The sequence below is a fragment of the Rousettus aegyptiacus genome, unplaced genomic scaffold (assembly GCF_014176215.1).
Source record: "Rousettus aegyptiacus isolate mRouAeg1 unplaced genomic scaffold, mRouAeg1.p scaffold_m13_p_2, whole genome shotgun sequence".
In the NCBI taxonomy this organism is placed as follows: domain Eukaryota; kingdom Metazoa; phylum Chordata; class Mammalia; order Chiroptera; family Pteropodidae; genus Rousettus; species Rousettus aegyptiacus.
The window spans coordinates 177266397-177292089 of record NW_023416295.1 but is presented as its reverse complement, the minus strand read 5'-3'; the positions used below and the strand labels follow the sequence as shown (position 1 = coordinate 177292089).

The following is a 25693-nucleotide window of genomic DNA, read 5'->3' as shown; positions in this document are numbered from 1 at the left end:
CCCCCTCGCTGCAACCCAGACTGCCCAGCACTGGCTTCCAACGCATGACGTCCACTCCAGCCTTCCAGGGGCCGGTCTGGAGAAAGGGCCTGTGCCGGGTATGGCTGGAGTGGCCAGGACACACCCACACGAGAACCTGGGCGGGACTGGACTCGTGACTGTGCGAGCCCTGGGTGCCAGGGTGGGCCAGGCCGGGGGCACGGGAAGACAGGCAGCTCGCTCCCAGGGCAGGTGCCTGGGGGCAGGGCTGGACGACTCCAGTGCCTCGGCATCCGGGAGCCCGAACGCCCACGCTGGGAGCCCCGTGCCCTGCTGCCCCGCGTGCCCCTCCACGCCCCCTCCCAGCAGCCACGGCCCCGCTTCGCCTGGGCTGGCCCTCGCCGCGAGTCCTAGTGCCGTTGCCTAGGAGCCTGGGAACGAGCATGCTGTGAGCCAGTGCTGGACCCCCACAACGGGACGCGTGGAGCTCCAAAATCCCACGGGTGCAATGAGGGTGGGGTGCGTGGGACCTCGCCAGGTGGCAGCCCCTCCATCACTCGTGCTCCCGACGCCTCAGGCGGGGCGCCCTCTCAACGTCCCCGCCACCCCACTTGCACCTGTTCCCCAGTTCCCACCACCCGCAGCCCAGCCAGGACCCCAGGGGCTTGGGCCTTCTTCCTGAGGGTGGGTGGGGATGTGGGGCTAGGCCTGCAGGGAGGACACCCCAGTCAAGGGAACTCGCACCCCTGTCCTCCCAGGTGTGCTGAGCCCGCCCAGTGTTCCTGGTTTGGGTGGGCGTGTATCTGGCACGGCTCATGCCAGGCTAGTCAGAGCCCCAGCGCCCCACCCCCTGGCCGGGACGACCCTGCAGGCCCTGCTGTGCTGTCAGCAGACGGCTGCCGAGCGTGGTGGCGGGAGAGAGTCCTGTGCGCACTCTCGATGACGACCCACAAGGGAAGACACACCCCACCCCTGGGTGTCTCTCCCCTACAGAGTCCGCCTGCTCCCAAGCGAGCACAGTGCTGGGGACAGCTAGACCCCCTGTGCACCTGGGGGCAGACGTGGGCAGTAAGGGGACCTCTTGGCCAGTCCCCGTACTGACAGCTTCTGAGGTGACAGCCTTCTGTTCATCCTCTTCACCATCGGAGGCCACCAGAGGGGTGTCCCTGGAGACACACACGTTCCAAGCACATGGGGAGGCAGGGCCAACTGCAAGACAGGGACTCAGTGACATCCGGGGACCCCCGGACTCGTGTGGGCATGAGAGAGCTTCAGCTTGCGAAACAGGGATACTGCCTGCCATGTGAAAGGACCGTCCTCCCCCTGAAGAGACGGCCTCAACTCAGCCTTGTGGCTCCGAAGCCCCGCCCCCTCGTGGCCTACACCCTGGGGGCTCCCAGGCCTGTCTGCAGGGGCTCAGGGTCAGAGACTCTGCCACGAAGGCACCACAGTGCGCGCATGTGACTGCACTAACGTGTGGCCAGGCCTGGGGACGCTGCCGGGCTGGATAGGCCCTGTCTGCCAGGCCACCCTGCAGGCCCATCAGACCCGCACCCCGGGATGGTGCCCTGGTCCTGCCACCCACCCTGGGACTGGGCGCACTACCCCAGTCCCCGGGGCGCCGCGCCTACTCACAGGCTCTCTCTGGGCCCTGGCGCAGGCCACCTTGGGTATCGCCGAGGCCTGTGTCCACGGGGGAGCTGCACCTGGGTCCCGACTCGGAGCTGTGGACGAGGCCGAGGCTGAGCCCACGCCAGGGACGTGCTGCCCCACGGTGGACAAGGCCGCCCCCCAGCCCCCCTCTTTACCAGCAGAAAGGCTGGAAGTCGGCAAACTTGGCCCAGCCTTTCTCCTCCAGGGCCGAGGTACTTGGGGTGCTGGCCGCCCACACACTGGAACCCACATCCATTGCCACTCCTGGGGCTGGAGCCGGAGGGGTCACGGGATCATCAAACACCGTCCACGTGGGGCCTGCAGGGGTGACACTGTGGCTCAGGCCCAGACAGCTGGAAGGCCCCCCCACAGGAGGCGAAGGCATGCCTTCCTGGGCGGGACCAGTGAACAGTGTGACTTGGGGGGGCTGTCGAGGACTAAGCCAGAGCTCGCTGTCAGCAGCCCTGTGTCCTTGCAGCTACGAGACCACGTGCTCGAAAGGGAGTGTGTCAGGCCCATGGGGACCCCACTACCCACAGGCCAGGCCGCCAAATCCTTCAGGACTCATGTCCCCTACACAGCCTGCACTGCTCCCTAGCACCCACCTTCCGGTCCGTAGTCCACGCGGGAACCTTCCTTCTGGGCAGTGGCTGGAGGGGTCCCTGCCCGAGCCACAGTGGTGCCGGCTTCCCCCGGGGCCCGGACTCCAGGCGCCAGGCTGTTCTCTGAAGCCTGAGGGCCCCCAAACCTGGGGAGACCAGTCAGAGCAGGGGCGTGGCACCACCCTGGGGCCCCCTGTTCCTGGGGGACGCTCGGGGAGGGGGGGGGGGGCTGCGCACCTGGCTCTGGCGGTCACCCGGGCGGTGCAGTGGGCCTCCTTGTCCTCCCAGATGTCGTCGTCCTCCTCGTCATCAAAGGGCTGAATGTGGTCGCCGCAGCAGGCCTCAAACAGAGCCGCGCTGGGCTGCGACCGAGCCCGCGTGTCCCACGAGGCGCCCACGGGCCAGCCCCGCCCCCGCCACCCGCCCATGACCCTGTCCTCAGTCCACACCCAGCAAGCACCGAGCCGGGGCACTCACGCTGTCCTCGTCGGCGTCGATGCTGAAGTTTATCTCTGCAATCCTGTCGAACGGGGCACTGAAAGAACAGCTGGGACTCAGGCCCTCTCTGCGGGGGCCGGTCCCCTTGGGGGGCGCCGCCTCGTGAAGGACGCAGTGTCCCATGACGCACCGAGAGGGGCCAGGCTGGGGGCCCTGGGGAGGGAAGGGGGGGGTGACGCCGCACGGAGACCTGAGGGCACCTGCAGCCCCGTCTGGAGCACACGCGTCGGCGGGGGGGGGGGGGGACGTGGCACCTGCTCCCCACTCCGCCCCGCACGGCACCGCGGTGACTCGCTCTCGCTGCGTCTCCAGACACAGCAGCCTGGGGCTGACCCCGCCCGCTGCTCTGTGTCTGCTCTGCACGAGTGACCACCTGCCTTCCCGAGGACGTCGGGGCCTTGAAGACCACACCCAGCCCAGCCCTCCCCAGGACAGCCTAAAGGGGCAGACGGGGCCGGGTCATCCACTGGGACCTGGTCACACAGAGCAGAACCCAACCTTCCCAAAAGGGACCGAGAAGAGGAGCGGGAGGTGGCTCGAGCGGGGGACGTGCTGTGGGGGGGGGGGTCCCAAGCGGTGCGGGGGCCTGCTGGAGAAGGGCGGGCAGGGCGGGCAGTGAGGTCACAGTGGCAGCGGCGTGGGCTCACTTGACGCTGTCGTCCTGGTCTGCGAACTCCTCATCATTGAAGCCAAACTGATCCACAAAGGTGGCGGTCATCTGCTGGACCTGGTACTCGGAGAACGCCTGGGGGGGGGGGGGTGCGGTCACAGGTGGCCCTCAGCCTCGCAGCTCCCCTACCCTGACCACGCGGGGCTGCGCCCCAACAGCCTTGAGTGGCATGCGATCCCCCATGTCCCCAAGGGTCCCCCACAAGGGTCCCGGCTTTGGCAGGTCGGTCCCTCCTCGAGGGGGCGTGGCCGGCAGTGGGGCAGGAGGGGCCTGGCCGGACACACCTGCTGAAGGGACAGCTCGTTAGGGAAAACGCCCTCCATGTCCTCGTCCTCGCTCGAGGGATGAAGGTGGTGGGTGCTCACCTGCAACAGCAGAGGGGGTGGGCGTGAGCCCCGCACCTGGCCGGGCGCGCTGGGGCTGACGCGACGGGCGGGGCCCCAGGGGCCGCCCCGCGCCGCTCACCAGGTTCACTCACCAGGTCCACGGCATTCCTGCGGTTGGTCTCCGTCAGCGTCTCCTCCACGAAGCTCTCCCAGCGCCCACGGCAGTCCGCGGGGAGCCCTGCGGGAGCGCCTGGTGAGCCCGAGGGGACTGAGTGCCACCACGGAGGGCCAGGAGGGCCCCGAGGTGACATCAGGGCCGCCCGGAGGGAAGGCAGCCAGGGCAGGTCCCCGTGCCGGCGGCCCCGAGGACAGAGCGAACGTCCCCTCACAGGCCCGCCTCCGTGCACACGCTGCTCACGGAGCATGTGTCCCCCGTGCTCTTGGCCAGCTCTGTCCCCAGGTGCCCACATCTCTGCCACAAAGCTGGCGTGAAGCACCCTCAGCACCCTTGGGGTCGCTTGTGCACACCCCACCTCCTGCCACCTCCGAGCTCGCCGGCCAGCATGCTGTGAGCTCCTGCGCCTCAGCACCCTGGGCGCACTGCTCAGACTGGCCAAACGTCCTCCTCCCGAGCAAGGCCACATGGCCCTTCTGAGCCGCCTGCCCTCCCATCTGACTGAGACCCCCAGGGCCCTTCCCGGCTCAGCTCATGAAGTTCGGGACCGGGAGCTGCAGGCTGTGGCCAGGACACGAGGCCGGGAAGGGTCACGGATGGCAGCCCTCAGGCTGAGGGCAGAGGTGCGGCCCGGCCAGGGGAGGGCTGGCCTTGGCTGGAGCCACACAGGGCTCAGCACCTGGCCTGCTCTTAGGGAGCAGAGGGTGCCTCCCTGGCTCCCCATACTCATGCTTGGAAGGTCCCTAAAGCCACGTGAATTCAAAGGGCACTGGGCTGTGGGCAGAGCATGGTGTCCTGGCAGGACTTGGGCCGGCATGCACAGCAGCGTTGACATCGAACTCTGGAAGCCAGCCCGAGTGCTGACCGGCCCCGAGATGCGACACACAGATGCCCCACACGACGGCCCTCGGGGCCCGGGCCCACGCCGGTGGCGGCCTCTCCCAGGGAGGCAGGCCACTGTCCTGCCTAGGCAGGGCTCACCTCGGATGACCTCGCTGACAGGGGTCTGCGCGGGGCCCCCCTCCAGGTTCCGCACCACCGCGTTGGCGATCCGGGTGAGGTGGCCCATGTTTCCACGCCTCATGCCGCCTGCTGCCCTGGGGGTGACCGGCACCATCAGGGCGGCTGCTGGTCCTGGGTCTCACCCCCATTGCCGCAGCATGTCCCCACAGCCCCGCCTACGGGACGCTGGCTTCTGGAGAGCACCTGCCACGTGGCGGCTAGTCACTCCATCTCACTCCCGCCCCCACGACGCCGACCAGAGGACCGAGGCTCCCAGGGCCTCAGAGCTCACGCTCCACGCGCCGCACCGAGCAGCACTTGACAGAGGCCCCTCACCCACACCCAGATGCCACCGGGCTGCCCTGGCCCCCAGAGCCCTGCCCAGGGGAACGCCCAGCCACGCAGCAGCAAACATGGCTGCTGACACAGACGCACCTGCTGCATGTGCCGACCGAGCCACCAACAGCTGTGTGAGGCCCAGGGTGGGACGAGCCTGTCACTGGCCCTCTGGCCCCACAAGTCACCCCCCCAGCGAGCTCTATGCGCAAGCGGCACCCTGGCTTCCGTGCACCTTTACGTCCCACACTGCCGAGTGCTCACGGCTCTGCACCCTGCACTCGGCTGCACACACGTGGCCCACCAGGAGGGCCTCAGGTGCCAGAGGCTCACACGTCTACAAATGCAGCCCTCGCATCGGAGGGCAGAGCCTGCTCGCCAACACCCTCCCTAAGGCTTGCCCACGCCCAAAGAGGAAGCCACGGTGAGTGCCCGAGCCAGACGACCCAGCCAGCAGAGGAAGGGGCCAGGACAGCAGGACAGTGCGGCAGGAGGGAGGCTGGACGGCCACAGGTGGAGCCAGGAGGGCTGTGAGGCGTGAGAGCCACTGTCCAGGGTGCTGCAGAGCTGGCCTGAGGCTGGCCAGGGCCAAGGCCTGCCGTGCACCAGGGACCTTCGGGGGCAGCAGTGAGCCCTCCCCGGCAACGGCACGTGTGCACGAACAGGCAGAATGGGCCAGAGGCGGCTCGGGGCAGGGCCTCGCCAGGTCCCCCAGGCGCTGGGCCCAGATGAAGGCTGGCGGCCGGTTCCGACACTGGTGTTCGGGAACAAACGCAAATCGGTGGGTTCAGAAACAGGGTGTGAGGGATGAGCCAGGGAGGCGAGAGCGCCCCCAGAAGCAGCATTCGGGGGACAGTGAGGGCGGGCAGTGGGGAGGGACTGCCTACACTGGACCCTGCGGGCCACACTGAGGACCTGGGTGCTAAGGCTTTCGGGCAGGGGCGACGTCATCTGTGTGTTTCAGAAAGAGCCTAGCATCTCATGTGACAAGGAGCCAGGCAGGGCAGGAAGGAAGCAGGACGTGGCCTGGAAGCTCTTCTGAAGGTCTGAGGGCTCAGAGACGCGGCTGGTGCCAGGCTGGGGAGGTGGGGGGGTCCGGGACGTGGCGTGAGACAGGACTGGGGCCCCCGCCGAAGGACAGGCAAAGCAGGAGGAGAGGAGGCCGAGGAGAGCAGGGCCGCGGCGCAGGCCGGGGCTGGCCTGTCCCACCCGCAGCCCCAGCAGCTGCCCCCCTGGTAGCAGGACCCCTTCCTAGAAGCCAGACCTTTGTGGTGGTGCCAGGGCCCCCCCACGCCGTGCCCTCAGGCGCCCTCCCTCGGGGGCCCGTGGCTCTCACTGTGTGTGGTCATTGGCTTCCCACGCCTCCAGGATCCTCTGGACCAGGCGGCACTTCTGGAACAGCTGTGGGGACAAGCAGCACTGGTCAGGCCCGCGGGGCGGCGCCCCCTGCACCAGGCGGGCTCGGCGGGTGGGCGAGCGCCCGCCCTGCCGGGGGTCGCGGTGCCAGGGCTCGCAGGCGAGCAGGGAGGTCCCGCGGAGGGGCAGACGGTCACGTCGAGGCCGTGTGCACGTGGTTGCAGACGGTCAGAACCCGAGTCTCCTCGTGAGAACCTGCACTCCCTCCACGGCCCTGTCGCAGCGGCAGAGGCCGTGGCGGGAAGGAGCACGTGGGCTGCAGCTGCGACAGGCGAGGCCGAGGCGGGAAACGCGCCCCGCCCGTGTCCACCACCCCGCGGCTCTGCGCCCCTCCGTGATTTCCTCTCGCGCAAAGGGAAGGCAGCACAGCTGGGTCCCGTGAGGCTCGGCAAAGAACGTGCGAAGGCCAGGGCAGCCCCACGCGGTCTGGGGGCTCGGCGTGCAGTGGCATGCCACGCGCTGGGCCCTGGCTGGACTTACGTGCATCACCATCGTGTTCTCGGGGTGGCTGGTAGCGGACTGGGGCGTCTCTGCATGCCCGTTGCCTGGCAGAGGTTCTGCCACGCGCCCAGGCGCGCCAGCTTCCGCCCCGTCCTCGCGGGAGGCGTGGGAGAGGATGGCGCCTATGCACAGCTCCACTTGGAAGTGCAGGAAGTTGTTCCAGGTGTACTTGAAAAACAGGTCCTGGGTAAACAGAGGGCAGAGGACGGTCCTCAGACTCGTCTTCTCCTGAGGGCAGAACCAGAGGCGAGGGGGCCGTGGGGGGCAGGGTCCGGGCAGCCGGGCCGCTGCCGACGGCATCTCCTTGAGGTCACCGCCGGCAGGGCGGCCTGCCGCTGGCCTCGTCGGTCTCTACCCTCGTCCCGAGGGTTTGTCCTCGCCTGAGTGAGAAGCTGCGGTCGCTCCGGCCTCTCTCCTTTCCCAGCCTTTAGATGGCTGCACATTTCCTCGTAAAAGCACGTTAGCTTCTTCCACGCGCTTTACTATGCAGGGTTTTATCATTCTTCCTCGACAATTTTGTCTTTGATCCATGAACTACTGGAAGTGTTAGATTGTCGACCGCCTGGGGATTCTCTCTGGGAGACGTGAAATCCAGAGGTGCACACGTGGACGCTCCCCGAGGGGGCCTGGAGGGGCTCAGACCTTGACCTGGCTGCACGGGCTGAGGCCAGAGGAGGCCCAGTGAGGGCGCCGCCACCCTCCGACAGCGTCTGCCAGACCGGGGGGCGCACCGGCACCTGACCCGGAAACTCTGGCCCCTTAAACGGGCAGGGTGGTGCCGGCGGGGAGGGGTGCAGAGGCACACCCGCCTGTACCCCACCCCCTCACACAGAACAGTGGCCACAGCAGCCTGTGTCCCAGACCCTCTGCTGTCTTCCCCGGGACGGCGGGGCCGCGGGGTGGGGTGGCAAGGCAGCTCCATCCAGGCACTAAGTCCAGGCCCCGCCCTCACGCCGTGGACCTCACGCCGTGGACTTGGTAACAGGATAAAGGCAGGAAGCCCGCCTGCTCCGCACAGCTCTGGTCCTCCACAGAAACAGTCCCAAACCCCGGCTTTCCCCTCTCTGCCTGTGGACCCTGGGTAACCTGCAGGCGCCTTCAACGTGTTACCTCGTCTTCAACAGAATCAGACCCGCCTCCCAATAAAGAAAAGCCCAAAGCAGATGGCTTCCCTGGTGAATTCTACCAAACATTTAAAGCATTAATACCACCGAGCCCTCCTAAACGCTTCCGAAACACTGAAGAGGAGGGGACACCTCCTGAATGCGTTCTGTGAGGCCAGCACTGGCCTGACTCCAGAGCCGGATGAAGACATCACGAAAAAAGAAAACAGCCGACGTCCTTTACCAGCAGTGAAGCAAAATCCTCAATGAAATACTTGCAAACAGAATCCAGCAGCATACTAAACGGACTGCACACCATGACCAAGTAGGATTTGCTCCTGGAATGCACGGACAGTTCAGCATGAAAATCAATGAATGTAATAACAGATCATACTAAAATAATGAGGGACAAAAACCACACAATCATCTCAACTGATACAAAATGTTATTTGACAAAATTCAACACCTTTTCATGATAAAAGCACTCAACAGACTGGGAATGGCCAGGAAGGCCGTGCGACAAGCCCACGGCTAGCTCCATACTCAGTGGTAAAGGACTGAAGACGTTACCTGTGGCATCAGGCAAGACAAGGATGCCCACTTTTGACATTCAGCGTAAGCTGGAGCACACTAGCCAGGGCAATTGAAGGGGTTCGGATTAGAGAAGAATTAAAGCATCTCCACTTGCAGCCAACACGATCTTGTGTGTAGAAAACCCTACAGAATCACGTGAAAATACTTTGAGAGCTAACAAACGAGTTCAGTAAAGTTGCAGGATACAAACCAACACACACAAGTCCGTCGCATCTCTGTACACTATCAACGAACCATCCCGAAAGGAAATTAAGACAACAATTGCATCTGTAATGCTATTGAAAAGGGCAGATGACGTACTCAGGAACCACGTATCCGAGGCGGGGAGACACGTACTCGGAGGGCGAGAAAACGCTGCGGAAGGAACCGGGAGGAGACGCCGATCGGCGGGAGGGCCGCGCTCGGGCCGGGGACGGCTTCGCTGCGGCGCCAGCGCGTCCGGAGCGATCCGCAGGCTCGACGCAGCCGCGCTCAGAACCCCAATGGGGTTTTTTGAAGAAACAGGACATCTACCCTAAAATGCGTATGGAATTACAAGGGACCTGAACGGACAAAATAATCTTGAGAAAGAACAGGGCTGGACTCACGCTTCCCAAATTCAAAACTTACTACTTACAAAATAATGAAGTTGGACCCTTACCCTACATTACATGCAAAAATGGATTCAAAATGGATCAAAGACCAATAGAGCTAAACTTATAAAACTCTTAGAATAAAAAATAGGAGGAAGTGTCATGACAGGAGGTTTGGCAATGATTTCTTGGATATGACACAGATACACTGGACTTCATTAAATTAAAAACTTGTGTCAAACGACACTATTGAGAGTGAAAACATAACCTACAGAATGGAAGAAATTCATACACCTGGAAAAAGCTTAATATCCAGAATATATAAAAAACTCCTACAGCTCAGCAACCAAAAAAAAGCAAACAATCCAATTCAAAAGTGGACAAAGGACTTGGGCAGTTGTCCAAAGAAGATACACAAATGGCCAACGAAAGCACACAAAAAGATGCTCGACAGCACTAATCACTAGGGAAATGCAGCCCAAACCACCACGAGACACCACTTTACAACCATTATGAGGGGATTATTTAAAAAAATGGAAAAAAGTGCTGGCAACGGTGGGTAAGCGGGACCCTCAATCCCCGCCGAGGGGACCGCGAGATGGTGTCGGCTGCGGGGAGAGCTGAGCACGGGACCGCCGTCTGCCTCGCCGGCTCCGCTCCCGGGCACACACTCAGGGGGAGCGCGAGTGGAGACTCACACAGGCTCCTGCACATCCATGTGTACAGCAGCATTTCTCGAAACGGCCGAAAGGTGGATGCAACCCACGTATCGATCAACTGATGAGCAACATGGTCTATCTATGCAATGGCAATCACTCAGCCATAAAAAAGGACGCTCTGACATACCACAGCATGAATGAGATAATCCAGACACAAAAGGCCAAGTGCCACAGGATTCCACTTACATGAGGGCCCTGGAGGGCCCAAATCCAGAGACAGGAAACAGGGTGGTGGGAGCCAAGGGCTGGGGCAGGGCAATGGGGATCGATTGCTAAATGGTCAGTGTTTGTTTCGAGATGGTAATGATGGTTCCATAAGCTGAACGTATGTAATGCCACTAAATTATACACTTAAAAATAATGAAAATGAGAATTTTTTTGAAGGGAAGAAACCAGAAGGCCTTTCGTAATGGCCCCTCTGATCCGGAGCTGGAATCTTGCAGTCCCAGCTGAGTCACCTGACATCCAAGTGCTGCAAGCACTTCTGAGACAGTCAGCGCTTCGGGCCCAATTCCCAGGCTGGCTCCTTCTGGGACTAAGGTTTAAATGTAAAGAGATGTGAGCTTCCTAGGAGCAGAGGCCCACGGGCAAGGCCGAAGGGGAGCCTGGGGACCCCAGGGTCGTATGCCTAGGCGGGGCCCTGCCGCGAGCACCGACAGCCTGCTCAGACCCGGGGCACCCCCCAGGCAGCCGGGAGGCACACGCAGGGCAGGCGCATCCCCGGTCTGAGGAAGGCTCGGGCAGCGGCGCTGCGGACGGCCGCTCCCTTGGGACGTTCACACAGAGCTGCAGCGGACGTTCTCTGAGGCAGAGGGGCACGGCCGCTGCCTCGCGCCCTCTGCTGCTGCTCCGCGCAGCGTGCGCTCCGGCCTCCCTGCTCTGCGGACCGCACCGGCTCCGGCTCCGGCCCGCCCTGCGGCCCTGGCCGGTGCGCCCACTCACCAGCAGCAGGCCCATGGTGTTGAGCCGGCAGAGCTCCCGGTTGATGCTGGGCGTGTTCGTGTGCAGCAGCGCGGCCATGAGGCGGGCGCCGTGCAGACGCGCGTTCCCCAGGGGCTCCTCCAGCACGCCGATGGTGGTCAGGATGGCGCTCTTCTGCAAGCACAGAGGCACCGCCCGCTGCAGCCCTGCTCCAGGCCACGGCCCCACCTGGGGAGGAGTGGGGGGTGGGGGGCTTCCTCAAGGCATCCTACCAGCAGCAAGACATGAGGGGTCGTGAGGGTTACGACTCCACTGCTGCCCACAGGGCCTCGCAGCGTGAATGAGCGGCCCGCTGCCCCCAGAAGCCCTGAGCACGCTTGCAGCCTGCCTGTCAACGGGATGTGCAGCTTGGTGCAGGGGACGTGTAAGAAGGGGCTGGAGCGCTCCGGGGCCACCCCATGACACTCTCGGAGGAGACTGGTGACAGCCGGCCTCATCAGACTGCACGCAGAAATTTTCTGATCTCACCATGCGGCATAATACATCCACCTTTTCATTAACAGAATGCTCCAGAATCAAATACTTCAGCAGATCACAGTGGGTGCAAAGGGCAAGTACCAAGGGGGGGACTGTGGTGGGGGAGGCCACCCCGGGTGGCGGTGTGGGAGCAAGCCATCCTCCGTGTGACCCGTCCAGAGCTGCTGAGCCGAGCAGAGGGCCTCCTCTGGGATCACTGACCCTTGGCTGGGTGCTCGTGACTCAGAGGCCAGGCCGACAATGAACTTGGGCTCTCAGATGACCCCCTATTTCAGAACGCAAGAGTCATGGGGGTGGGGAGGATGCCACAAAATGTCCGACTCCCAGGCTCCACCTAAGAGGACAGACGGACATTCAGCAGGTGGGGGTCTGCAAACAGGCCTCTGCCGTCTGCCTGGTGGTTCTTGATCAGCGTCTGGGAACAGCAGCATTTGGGTTCACCCATCCTGAATAAAGTATGGGGTCCTTTGCAAAGTACCCCAGCCTGCAATGTCCCCAAAGGCACCCACAGCTGTGCACGGTCCTCTACCTTCGGTGGGCTGAGCAGAAGCTGATGGAAGTCCTTCAGCCGCGGCTCAATGCCATGCAGGACGCTGCCGCTGACAGGGCACAGCCTCTCCAGCCCCTGAGAAAAGGAGTCCACCAGGCCCTCTGTCCTGTGGATGAGGAAAGCAGGTGGAGGCAGGGGACACAGCCCAGCCCTCTGCGCGCCTCACTCGCCCGCCCTGCGCCCCTACTCGTCATCTCAAGAGCGGTTTGGTGACCAATACAAAGAGGAGAGAGCGAGGTGCCCAAGGCCTTCAGAACACTCTCCCAGGAAACGGCCCAGACTGCTACCCGCAGCCCCGCCCCCGCCGGGTGGCTGGTGTCACAGGCCTAGAACCACTCTGCTTCCCTCACTCTGCTCTGCAAACAGTGACAGCTGTCCCCACTGCTCAGCTGAGAAACAGGAGGCAGCTGGTCCACAAGGCCCCTCTGGCTTTTTCAAGCATTTCTCCCTGAGATCTCTGAACAATTTTCCTAGTTACAAAAGAAACATGTGCAGAAGAGGGTAAAAGGCAAGAAGGACGGGGGGGCTCCTCTGCTGCCGTCTCCACGCTGCCCTGCACCCTGCGGGGAGGGCCCCGGCCCCTCGGGCTCACGGAGGCGAGAAAGTGTTCTGGTTGCTTAAATGGAGAAACCCACGATGGCATCAGAACTCTACTTTTAGGGACGAAACTAATAAACAGCACTGGGTACGGAGGCCGGAGGAGGGTGGGGGAGACTGCCACGAATCTTACTACTGAGATGAAGCCAACATCTTGTGGTTTTCTTGTGGGCTTTTTAAAATAGTTCAGGCCTTCAGTGCTGGGGGCAACAATGCGGTTCCCTCCAGCACAAGCACACGCGGAACCAGTCACCTGAGGCACTGGACCACGGCCGAGCACGTGGAGGAGCAGAGTGACGGGCGTGCGCGCGCGCACACACACACACGCACGCACGCAGCGACGCCCCATGCCGCACACGCCCTGCTGCCCCGGCCTGTGCGGACACACCACACTCAGGTGCTGTGGGGACCCCCCACCCAGACAGTCCTGAGGAACAACCGGCAGCCACAGCTACTCCGCAGACATTCTGCAGACACTCTGCAAACTGCTAACGGTGAGCGCCTTCGGGCTGAGCCGGGACCGTGACTGGTGGCAAAGGTCAAAGGGGACTTGGCAGGGGACCTGGCCCCGGCTATGACATCTACCTTTCCAACCAGGAGAGTCGAGCCACATGACCCCTTGCACTGAAAATTAGTTAAAAACAAAAACAACATGCCACTGGAGGGTCACGTGCAGCTGTCACGAAAGGCACTCACCCAGCCCGGCGACCTTCCAACAAGGTAAGCAACACCTGGGTCCCGCTGACGAGGCAGCTCTCGGTCTGGTCTCCATCAAACATGTTTCTCAGCAGCTGCTCCACGCAATCCTGCCTGTCGGACAGGCGCAGTCACGGCCAGGGGACAAGCCGCACGTGGCCAGCCGGCCTGCCTCTCCTCCCCGGGGCCCAGAGACACCCGCTGCCGCTGGAAGCCCCCGGGGACCCCTCACCGTGAGAAATGGGGTGGTCAGGGTGAGCAGGGCCCCAGCCGCTCTGGGACCAGGTCTGAGGGGCGGCAGTGCACCGGGGCTCAGGACAGGCCCTGGGGACACCCCGCGGCTCCACTGCGCCCCAGGCAGGCAGGCAGCACGGCCAGCACTCACGACTCCAGCGCAGTGACGAGGGGGTCGGGGTCCGGAGCCTCTGGCAGCTGGCTGCCCTGCTCCCTGCCCAGGCGGACGATGTCACACAGAGTCTGAGAAGCGTTGGACTGCCTCTGGAAAAACGGGGGCACAGCTCACCGAGGCGCGCCGGCGTGCCCTTCTGCCGGCACACACGTCCGCACGGGCCCGCCCGCGGGAGCGGAGGGGCTGCGTGCAGAGCTGCCTGCTCATGCGACCAAACAGCGGCTGACGCTCGGAATGTGTCCTGTGAGCACCTGAAAGCGCAGGAGTCACTGCAGAGAGAACGGAGGCACGCTGGCCTCCGGCGCACACTGCCCACGGCGCCGCTCCGCAGGGCGGGGGCCGGTCAGGCGCGGCCGGCTGCTGGCGGAGCCTCGTGGTAGGGATGCTGGGCACATCTACTCCAGGGGAAGGGCTGGCAGCCAGTCTGGCTCTGGACCCCACGCCTGCCTGGGGGCTGGAAGGGCGCACTCGTGGAGCTCTGTGCCCCGTGGCTGCCCAGACAGAGGGCCAGTGGGGGCGGCCTGGGTGCAGCTCAGACCTCATGCGAGTCTGTACCACTGTTCCCATGGCATTCGGTTTTGTCAAGAGGAGAGAAAGGCCTACGAGGATGGGGCCTGAACTCTCAATGGTGGTGAGCACAGGGCGGGCAAGGGGCCGAGATGGGAAGCCCGCGGCCACCCCACATGCTGCCGCAGCACAGAGGGGTCCCTCCCAGAGCTCACAGCCTCCTAAATCCCAAGTTGGGCTGCGGCAGGGTACAGCCACAGTGAGGACTGTCACTTTACGATGGGTTTGTGGGCATCTTACTCTGAGAAGGGGGGCAGCAGCCACGCTGAGAGCTGCCCTGCGGACAGGCCCCGTGGCATGGAGCTGAGGGTGGCCTTGGCCAGCAGCCCTCAAGAGACAGTCCTGCCGAGGCGCTGGCTGCCTGGGGAACACACCCTGAGACACTCAGGTGTCCTGAGATGCACTGGGATCTGCTGGTCAGAGGACCCACCCAGCCATGTCCAGACGCCTGACCCACACAAATGAGATAAAAAACACTTGTGGCTATAAGCACCTAATTTGGGGTAATTCGTTACTCAGCTATAAATCACTAATATAATTCTGCTCAAATTTTTATAATACATATGTATTATTTTTTAGTAAAAGAAAAATAGTCCAGAAGTCAGCCCTCGATTAAAGGAAGACAAGGACACAACGGCCCTCGTCTGAGCGCGGGGGTGTCCTGCCCCTCCGGCACGGGGCGGGCTCTGCGCGCCACACTCACATCTTCGTCCTGGCTCGGGTGGATCAGCTCCACGAGTCTCTGGATGACCTTCTCCTCATCGAGCCACTGAAAGGCAAACAGAGGGCTGTCCACGGCCCTGCTCACACCTGCTACGTGGACTCGGCCCTTGGGAGCGGCCGGACTCCACATGCCAGCTTCGGCGACAAACCCGCCTGACGCGTGTGTCCACCAAGACCCAAAAGAGGAGGAAGTGGCCAAACTCTGGAGTAACTGGAGTTTATAAAGGAGGGACTACTGCCCACACGTCCTCGTGGCGCAGACGCCCGACCACACACGAGCTGTCGGAAGACGGGTCGGGCTGCAGCCCAGAGCCACCCAGGCCCCCCATCCCCACAGGTCTCTCCAGGCGGCCCCCAGCAGGACGCGGAGGCCCAGCCCAGACCCCCCTGCAGCCTCGGAGACTTTCTGTGACCAGGAGCAACCAGCCCTGGTGAGGTCGCAGGAGGCCGGGGGCCTGGAGTGCCTGACGCTGTTGGGGTCCGAGGGCAGTGGGCCAGGCCGACTGGGGCTCACTCGCCCTCCCGCACATGTCCTCATCCAGAAACAGGGTGGCTGTGCCCCAGGAGGCTCGGTGCACCCAGTGCAGGCTGCCCACTGGCTGTGGTAGTTAGGTGTCAGTGAGGCTCGCAGCAGCGAGACAAGCAATCAACTTATACTGAGCACGGCTGTCACCTGATGCCAGGAGCCGAGGGCAATGGTGCACTTCATTGTAAACTGCATGGCCCACAAGACCCCAGATGCCAGCGGATGGGCTTCCCGGGCTTCTCGGGGACGAGAGTCCTACTGTGCCCCGGGAGCCCTTGGGGAGTTGTGAACAGGTCCAGGCAGGCGGTGCACACACTCCGGGACAACAGCAGGCCACCCGCATCCTTGTAACTTCCTTGTGTGAAACCCTTTTGTGTGAAGCTAGCGCTTCCCTCACAGGAAAGGGCCTGGCCACAGAGCGAGCACATGACCGAATCCTGCTCTGAGGTCGGGGCGCTACAGCGGGGTGAGGATGCTCATTTCCGCTTCCGCAGAGTGTCGGGGGAGGGACCACTTGCTCTTTGCTCCAGCTGGACAGAGGCAGGACAGCCGAGCAGGTGCAGAGCCCAGCCGAGCAGGTGCGGAGCCCAGCCGAGCAGGTGCGGAGCCCAGCCGAGCAGGTGCGGAGCCCAGCCTCGGCTTGGAGAATGAGCCTGGACAGAACCCCGAGGGCCCCAGGGAGGGAGCGGCTCGTGGGGCGGGGTGCTGGGAGCGCTGGGCCTCCGTGCTCCGAGCTCCCCCACCCTGGTCAGCCCCACTGTGGCACACGCCACATGCCCCATGAGAAGGCGAGGGGAGAGCCACTCACATGCAGGACGTCCTGCCGGAGCCCCGCCGGCTCCACGCAGCTGACCAGGCGCAGCAGCAGGTCCATGAGCGCCGAGGTGCCGATGTGCCTGAGCACCAGGCTGATGAACTTGTCCTTCTTCTTCAGGAACACGATCACCTGAACCCAAAGACCCCGGTGAGAAAGCAGGCAGACCTGACGACCGTGAGACGCTTCCCCCAAGACCTCTCGCGAGAGGATCAGTTCTGAACTGTACTGAGAAGAAATCACAGACAGACCTTTATTTAAAAAGTAGTATGAAAGGCCTCTGCAAGGACAGGCAGAGACTCGAACGCTGCAAAGTTCCACAAGGCAGTGGGAGAGGGAGGGACACGGGGACCTCAGGCCGATAGAGGTCCGCATGGAGTTGAGGCTTTATGCCAACGTGACACGAACTTGCCACGAGAGACCACACAGGCTACACGCTGCTCAGGCTTCCTCAACAGAAACAGCCAGTGCAGACAGCTGAGCGAGGGGCTGACAGCTGGTGTGGACACACCCAGGACCTAGGACGCCAACCCAGTGAGCACAGAGCACACAGACGTCCCGCTGCGGACTGACAGGTCCCTGCCATGCGGTCTCACAGCGACGGACGCACTGCAGCATGCTTGTAAAAAGCGTCCTCATCCTGCAGAGACATACTAAAACATCTGCACGTAACATGATGCTTCTGGGATTCGATTTAAAACAATCTGAGATGGGGATTGGGAATAAGGGACGTAGAACAGTCAGACTGCCATGAACGAATAATTGTTAAGCTGTGTGACAGAAACATGGGGGCTCATAAACTACATTCTCTAATTTACAAATGTTTGAAATACCCTATAATGAGTTAAAATAATGCCCCAGGTCCCTTCAATGACAGTCCGCCTCTCACCTCTCTATGAAGACTCAGGAGGGACACACACTAGCTGTGACATTATCATTTGTAAGTAATAAAAATCTGCCCCCTCCTGCTCACAGATCCTAAAGCCCTTGGAATTTCCCCCAGAGTGTGGGGAGTGCTAATGGTCTTTGCTATGAGGCGGCCTTTGGACCCCACCTGAGGGTGGGGGCTGCCTGCCAGCAGGCGCCAGCCATGTGATTAGGGGACTGGGACTTTCGGCCCCACCTGGATTTCCACAGAGGGGAGAGGGGTTTGAGGCGGACTCAGTCGCCCAACAGCCAATAATTTAGCCACCCGTGATTACATCGTGAGGCCTCCACAGAAACCCAAAAAGACATGCCCGCCCTTATCCAGGGAGCTTCGCCAACCGTGCGGGACCCCAAACCCCATAAGGACAGCAGCTCCTGAGTCTGAGGCCTCACGTCGTCTCATCACTGCTGCTGCTGATTCGTGCCCTCTGATACCCCTGGTGATACGCAGGTGACTGGCAAGGTAATGGGCTTTCCTGACTTCCCTGATCGAGCCCCAGGAGGGGTTGGGAGACCTCTGGTTGGTAACCAGTTCATCAGAAGCGCAGGTGGAAACCCAGGCTTGCGCCTGGAGGGTGGACTTGCAGGACTGAGCCCTTCACCTGCGGACCCCAAGTGCGTGCCCAGTACACCGTAGGAACTAGGCTGGATTCTCGGACACAGCAGGGTCCGAGCGCAGTCCGCTGGTACGGGGAAGACCCCACCCACACACATGGTGGAACTGGGTCCCTTTTAGTACCCCTCACAGCAGAGCCTGGGAACAAGCCAACTCCTGGGTCACAGACAGAAAACTGCTGGAGGCCGCCACGGACTCGGCGTGTGCTGGGGAGAACACAGCAGCTCTACAGGAAGAGAGTGTCTGAGAGCTACTTCTATGTGAAAACCGCAGTCTGCAGTGTTCAGAGTGCAACCCCATCGTGTGAAGTAAACAAAGGCACAGCTGAGCCCTGAACAACACAAGTTGAACTGTGTGAGTCCACTTACATGCGGATAGTTTTCAATAAATACGTTCAAGATATTTTTGGAGATTTATGACAATTAAAAAAAAAAACCTCAGATGAACCTTGTGGCCTAAAATTACTGAAAAAAGTTAGAAAAGTTGGGTATGTCATGAAGGCACAAAACATACGTAGATACTAGACTGTTTTGTCTCTTAGTACCGTACGGCATACACAGCTCTACCATGAAAGGTTGAAACTTGTCGAGGCTTACGCGGACACGGCGGCGCGGAGCCCTGCGCAGTGGGGGCCTGAGCGCATCACACGCCGGGCTCCAGCGGCCCGCGTGGCGTCGGCCGAGCCACGCACTGCGGCCCGCGCCGCCGAGACCATCGGGGGCCGCCTCCTGAGGCTGCCGCGTGAGCTCACGGCGCCCCGAGGGTCCGCTCTCGGGGCCAGTGCGTGCGCACGGCAGTGGGGCGTCGCTCCCCGTGCCCCTGCACCTCTCCTGTTCGGTGCAACACTGTCGACACTGAATAACGCCAGGGGACCCACACAGGGTGTCACCAGTGATGCTACGAGTGCTCCCAAGAAGCGGGGAAAGTCAGGGCACCATGACGACGCTGAACTGCCCGGGGGGCGGGGGGGGGGGCTGTGGACCGAGGGCTGCGGCGGCGACAGCCTGTTTCGAGATCCGGAGTCTGGTGCAAGGAGCACCCAGTGGGGAGGAGGTTTAGCCGCGGTGCACTTCCTGCAAACGCTTTTTCTCGGATTGAAAACGCAGCTTTCACGGGGGTGCGAGCTGCTGAAAGGCAGGCACACCCACGGGCTTTCAGAGAAAGCAAAGTCATCATATGACAAAGCAAAAGGAAGGTGAGGAATCTAAAGCTGAAGAATTTAATGGCAGCAAAGGATGGTTTGATAATTTTATAAAGAGATTTGGCTTAAAAAATGTCAGGATAACAAGAGAAGCAGCTTCTGCTGACCAAGAGGCAGCAGCCGAGTTCCCAGACGCAGTTAAGAAAATCATTAAGGAGAAAGGTTATCTGCCTGAGCGGGTTTTTAATGCAAATGAAAGTGCCCTATTCTGTGAAAATAAGCCACCAAGGACATTTATTAGCAAGAGAAATGAGCACCAGGATTTGAGGAGGAAAGAATGGGCCAAGTGCTGCTTTGTGCAAACGCAGGCGGGTTTCGAGCAGGCCCGCGCTTACTTGCAACGCGGCTCGCCCCCCAGCCCTGACTGGTCGTACAACAAGGAGGCCTGGACGAGACCCCTTTTTTCTGGACTGGTTCCATCAGATTTTTGTCCCCGAAATCAGGAAGTACCTGGCCAGGAAGGGACTGCCTCTTAAATTGCTTTTGATGTTGGACAACAACTCTGGCCACCCGGCTCCAAGTTCAACATGAAAGGCATCAAAGTGGTCTCCTTGCCACTAAACACGTCCCTAATTTGGCCTCTAGATAAGGGGGTCATAAAGACCTTTAAAGCTCATGACACAGAGTCTCTACGAAAAGACTGTCACCGCCATGGAAGAGGCGCCGACAGAGACCACCGCCACAGAAGTCTGGAAGGGTCACCCCACGAGAGAGACGGCGTCGTCACAGGAAGAGCCGTGAAGGCCACCGCGCCTGAAACAGGGAATTCCTGCTGGAGAAAGCTGTCCAAACGCCTTGCGTGACCTCACAGGGTTCACGACAGAGCCGATCAAGGAAATCACGGGAGAGACGGATGTGGCAAAAGAGGCAGGGTGGAGGGTCTCGAGATACGGATCTCGGAGAAATCCAGGAGCGAATGGCGGCACACCAGAGGAGGTACCGGAGGACGGCCTGAGGGAGGCGCCTGGTCCCGAGCCAGCGCCGGGCGACGGGAAGACACGCAGGGCCGCGCGGGCCGGCTGCTCCTGACCCTCCTGGCGCGGGCCCTCTGCGCTGCGGGCACTGCGACCACAGCACGCGGTGGAAGGAGTGAAATGTTTTCAGAGAAAAGCAGCAGCAAAATGCAGCTCCACAGAGTGATGCCGCGTACACCTCCTCTCCCGCCTCTGCCCCGGCAACGGGACCACCCGCCCCTCCCCTCCCCTCCCCTCCCTCCCCCTGCTCCTGAGGCCGAGGGCGATGACCTTCATGGCAACCGGCGTCCGCTCAGGGGACAGTAAGCTCTCACGACACACGGCTCATGAGCTCACCTGGCGTGTGTGCCTGAGCGTCCCGTGCGGAACCCAGGTAAGCGAGGCCAGAGCTGTGTGGCACAGCCCAGGTGTCCACCGGGAAGTGTCAAGCACAGCATGACCCACGAGGCTGGCGTGGAGTGGACGGCCGGCTCTTACGTGGGCACGAGGTGAGTGATATTTAATATAAAACTAATAAACAGCCTGTGAGCTTTCCCACCGCCGTACAGCTTTGTCTTCAGATAATCACATTACCGCCCGGCACGCCTCTTTCGTAAGTAAAGACACTGCGCGCCAGCCTAGCGACGCAGGCGAGCGGTCTCTAGAACACTCCGACGCTGCCGCCGGCACCGTATCACGAGCGCGACTAACACGTGCGCCACGTGAACTTTACGATCCACTCGCCGGCGTGCAGGCGAGGCTACCGCGAAGCAGCCTCAGCGAACGCACCAGGCTGCCACAAGGCGATCACACTGCTGCTGCTCCGTCACCACCGTGAGTCGCCACACCTGTCAGTAAGCAGGATTTTTTCACATTGTCTCTTCGTTTTCAACGTCTACGTTAGCAACACGTGTCCCGCCTACCGCGCCCTGCGTCACGCGAGCCAACACCGCCGCGGGCGCTCGGACAGAGGGTTCGTCCGGGAGCGAAGCACACTCCCGGCATCGATGGCCTCGGGCGGCGCTGCAGGCGTGTTTTCTCCTCTGCGTGACTGCTTCATGCTTTCTGTTTCCTCGCTTCCTTTATCGTAACAACGAGTACGTGATACTCACAGCGTACAGAACATGTGCTGCCTGACCGCGTTATCTGTAATGACTCCGGTCAATAGTCAGATGTTAACAGTCGAGTTTTGTGGAGTCAGAAGTTACACGCGGATTTCTGCCTGCACAGGGTCGGCACCCCTCCTCACCTCGCGCTGTTCGAGTCGCCTGTGTGTACTCGTACGGCGGCTACAGGACTAAACTTCAGAGGGAAGCACATACATGGTCAACGGCAGGTACCTCTAGAGTATTACAGGACACTGTTTCCTGCGTTTCTGCCTTGTTGAAAATTCATATAAATGTGTTATGTTTGCCACTAGGAGAGATATTTTTTAAGAGTACAGTTCATATTATTTTGATGCACTGGACAAGGAAAAAATGCTCCATGAAGCAGAAAAACAGGCACAATTGGAAAGTGGCGGAGGAGCGTGGGCAGGCCACGGGGCCGCGTGGGCACGCGCGTCCACTCCCCGGGCGGGGGTGACGGGCCCCACCCCAGCACCACTGTCGCCGCCAGGACTCCGACCCCTCCTGCTGTCCCAGGAGCGCCCCACACCCCCGCTACTGCTGCTGCTCCTCGTTCGTACTCTGCCTGCTTCCAAAAACACGTGGGGTGAGACGCTCCTCTCAGGACCCCCCCAAACCTCGGATTTATGGTCCTATGAAAGACAGAGTTTCACTGAGCAGTCACGGCACGCCCACAACTCCGCCACGGGGACAGCGCCCTGCCGGGGACGGTGCCCTCGCAGAGCTCCGGAGGCACACAAGGTCCCGGTCTGGTCCCCAACTAGACGCTTGACGCTGAACAACTGCGGTTCACATTTTTGGGTGTGATAACATGATCTGCTCCGCACAGTCCTGCCTCCTCCTACAGTTTTATTTAAAAGGAAAAAAGTCTTGATTTTGGAGATATACAGTGAAGCACCTACGGAAGGAATGATACGCTATCTGGGATTTGTTCGGAAATCACCCACCAGGGATGCTGGGCGGGAGACAAAGGGGAGAGGAGTGGCCGGGGCGGCTGCTGTCGCAGGCGCCAGGCACAGGGCGCCGTTCAGCTCCCTGCCTGGTGTGTCCACACAGCAGACGGCGCTGACCACACGTCGGGTGGGGCGTGAGGCAGAGACCAGCACGGGCCCCAGGCAGGCCGCACTCCGGGGAGAAGCGGTGTGCCACCTCCACAGAAGCCTGCGACCAGCCGTCGTCTCATTCGTCTGGAAACGAAAAGTGCCCTGTGCACACAGACATCTGCCGCCCGCGCGGACCGAGCCACAGGCCTCGGGAGGTGGACGTCCTACAATCCTGCCGTGACTGAAGCGTGTCCCTGGACCTCAAGCCTGTGACCGGTCAGTGGCAAGACGAGCAGGTGCAGTTTGGGGTCCCATGCGGCGCTCAGGGACAGCGGGGTGCTGCTTACCCCACAGCCCTCCAGCAGAACCGTCTCTTTGAAAGCCACTTTCTTAATCAAATCCCAGCGCGCAGATAGGCGGCCCACACTGCTCCATGGCGAGTCCCACGGAACAGTCAGGAACGCTGTTCCCCAACAGCCTGACGACAGGGGACAGCAAGCTGTGTCCGCGTCAGCCCTGCCCGCCACCCCAGACCGCGCGGGCGTGGCAGATTTTACCTGTTCAGTCTTTCTCGCAATGAGGTTGCCAATGGTCTTGCTGAAAAAACTGGCGAGCAGAGGGTTGAGAGGCGGCTCGTGGTCCAAGAAGCCGTAAAGAAGGTCCAGCAGCGCCTCGTCCCCGCCCAGTCTGTCGTTGATCTGCGGCACGTCACACGTCAGCAGCTCGCAGGCCGTGTTCGGGTACCTAGAAGGGCACAAGCAAGCAACTGGAGGTGAAATTAGACTTCTCCAGCTCGCGGGAAGCTGCCTGGGCCACCGGCCCTGAGGAGGCGGGTGGAACCCCGCCAGGCCTCGGAGCGGGAGAAGAGCGCGACCGTCCCTGAGCGACCGGCGCTGCTGGACCCCCAGACGCTCGGGGTGTCCACCTGCCTGTCTGGGCCCTCACACCGCACTCCCTCTGGCCTCCGGGCTCTGTCCTTGTCCGCGCCTGCCGGGTCCCTCATTTCCTGTGACCAGCACAGCTGCTGAAGCCAAGTTGTCCAGCGTGTCTGTCCTCCCGTCCTCTCCAGGCCCTTCCTGTCCCTACTCATCAACTAGCACAGATCCAGCTTGTCCCTAGACTGAAGAAACGCTGGGTCGGCAGCTTACAGTGCGGCACTGGGCGTGAGGGGCTACGCAGGCACACCGTCGCCAGGGAACACCGGGGCGCGGCAACGGCGTGCTGTCCGTGTGACAAAAATGCCCAGAAACAAACTAAGCCTCATCGTCATGTGTGACCCCACGAGAGCACTGCTCCCTGCCTTCCCATCTGCCTGATGCAGCTCGCGGCGGCACCTGGGGACAGGAACACCTACCCAACGACCGCCACATCCAGGGCGGAGCCCGCGACCACAGTGCCCGTGACTGCCCCATGGCCTATCTGGGCACGCTACGTTTCTGGGAGAGCAGGTGAGGGTGCCGGGCCCAGAGGAGGCAGGAACCTGGTAGGAGCACACTGTGGGGCTGCCCGGAGAACCCCTGGCACTCCATGGGGCAAGCTGTGGAGCCTCAGGCCCAGGACCAAACCTCTCTGTGTTGGGGCTCCCTCATCTGAACGGGGAGGCACCGCGAGTCAGTGTAAAGCAAAGCGGCGCCTGGCACGCAGGAAGCCTGGGGACCCTCCTGCTCCTGGGGGCACCAACGAAAAACCCAGGTGGCACTGGATCGGCCCAGAGAAGAGGGCGCCTTTGGGCTCAGAGAATAGCACTGTGTGCGGGCAGGGTGTGCGGGACCTGCGGGGGTCATGAGAGGTGGCCCAGCAGTGGCAGTTCAACGGGCAGGCCCGGCTACGGGATGGGCCCAGCCGGAGGTGTGGTCAGTCCTGGGGGTGGCCGGGGCCCCTCAGGGGACTGTCACAGGGTCTGACAAGGTGCTCGGCATGGGGACGTGCACTGTGGAGAGGGCACGGCCACCAGGAGCGGGCCAGAGAGAGCCTGCTCGGAGTGCAGGCCACGAGGGCCCAGTCGGCAGCACGGAATGCCAGAGCCAACGGCCATGTCACGCAGGCGGAGAGGTGGCCAGCAGACTCCAAGGACACGCGGAGCGGCAGGAGTGGACCGGGCCCCAGGGACGGGCACAGACCACTACCTCCCAGAGGCAGCGGGCCAGCCCCGCCTCGCTGCATGCACAAGCGGACGTGGGCCACGGCCCTGGCCCCCCAGGCTGTGTCAGGCGGAGGGGCTGTGGTTTTATCAGGACTTTACACGACCCTTCAAACACAAGGGACCGCGTTAGGAGATTACGAACTGTGTACGAGGAATGGGAACTGCAGCCAAAACATGGCAGCTCGAACCTACGCATAGCTTGGCATTCCCTCTCAAACCTGCTCGGATGGCGCGAAGTAAGAAAGACGGTGGAAACGACGCTGGGCGAGGCCAGGAGGACGGCAGCGGCGGCCTGGCGAGGAGAGCCGGGCGCCAGGCGAGTCCGCGCCTCTGGCGTCGCGGCGCCTGGACGGAACGAGGCGCCGGGCCGGGCGCCAGGGGGAGCGCGGCCTGCAAACGTTCAAGAGCGGTGACACCTCCGCCCCGGCCGCCCTCGCACAGGACGGGAGGGCCTCTCTGGAAAGCTGGACCAGCACGACTCCGGCCCCGGGACACCGGGCACCGCTAGGGAACGGCGGGCCGCTGCCCGGAGTCGGGGGCCTGCGGGTGTCCCTGCCCCTCTCCCTGGCTCAGGGTCCCACAGGTGGGATCCGGACTGATTCCTTCCTGCAGAAACTGACAGGACAGAGAAGAGTCAACTGTGTGCGGCGTAACCCAGCGCTCAGGACCGGTCGTCCACCGCGACGTGTGGTGAGCAAGCCCCACGAGACTCCCCAACTCTGCACAGGCCTGAGCGCCCCTCTGCTGAAAGGAACCAACACCCACCAGGAAACGAGGCGCGGAGAGCGAGCAGGGGATTAACGGGACTACCGCAAACCACACTCACACGCTCCAACAGGTAGGTATCCGTGACCGGGCACTCAGACGGTTAAACTATCTCAAAATCGAGCTCTTAGGAATTACAAACATGGTAGCAGGGCTATTTAAAACCAACAGAATAAGAAGATAAGATCTGAGGACACCTCTCAGACGCAGAGCAAAGAGGCAAAGACGTGGACAGCGAAACGAAGCAGCTTTGGGCCAACACTGATTCGAAGTTCCAGGAAGAGGACAGAGGGGACCCTGGGGCGCGGGGACAACCACCCCAGAACCAGCACGAGGCGCTCGCGGGCTGATGGGGCACACAGCCCCGCAGCGCTGGGCAGCGCGCGCGGGGCTGAGCCGGCGTCTTCGCCGGTCTGGTCTGAGCGCATTTCC

General features: G+C 62.0%; 1 protein-coding gene across 10 annotated transcripts in view; it reads right to left on the bottom strand.

Moving 5' to 3' along the window:
• The window catches only part of PPP6R2 (protein phosphatase 6 regulatory subunit 2), a 64318-nt gene that overhangs the window by 1256 nt on the left and 37369 nt on the right, over window positions 1-25693 (bottom strand). For 7 of the 10 annotated variants that reach the window (XM_036237776.1, XM_036237775.1, XM_036237770.1 and 4 more), the window contains 19 exons: window positions 22911-23097; window positions 16481-16618; window positions 15127-15192; window positions 13833-13945; window positions 13448-13561; window positions 12134-12260; window positions 11089-11295; window positions 7138-7341; window positions 6578-6642; window positions 4885-5000; window positions 3881-3966; window positions 3687-3767; window positions 3380-3477; window positions 2712-2769; window positions 2472-2596; window positions 2238-2380; window positions 1788-1950; window positions 1615-1703; window positions 1029-1188 (listed from right to left, as the gene is read on the bottom strand). In XM_036237776.1, the coding sequence (XP_036093669.1) occupies window positions 1029-1188; window positions 1615-1703; window positions 1788-1950; window positions 2238-2380; window positions 2472-2596; window positions 2712-2769; window positions 3380-3477; window positions 3687-3767; window positions 3881-3966; window positions 4885-5000; window positions 6578-6642; window positions 7138-7341; window positions 11089-11295; window positions 12134-12260; window positions 13448-13561; window positions 13833-13945; window positions 15127-15192; window positions 16481-16618; window positions 22911-23097 (2340 nt within the window). Of the gene's footprint in view, window positions 1-1028; window positions 1189-1614; window positions 1704-1787; window positions 1951-2237; window positions 2381-2471; window positions 2597-2711; window positions 2770-3379; window positions 3478-3686; window positions 3768-3880; window positions 3967-4884; window positions 5001-6577; window positions 6643-7137; window positions 7342-11088; window positions 11296-12133; window positions 12261-13447; window positions 13562-13832; window positions 13946-15126; window positions 15193-16480; window positions 16619-22910; window positions 23120-25693 lie in introns of all 10 variants that reach the window. The other 3 variants (XM_036237773.1, XM_036237774.1, XM_036237777.1) reach the window with 3 other exon arrangements.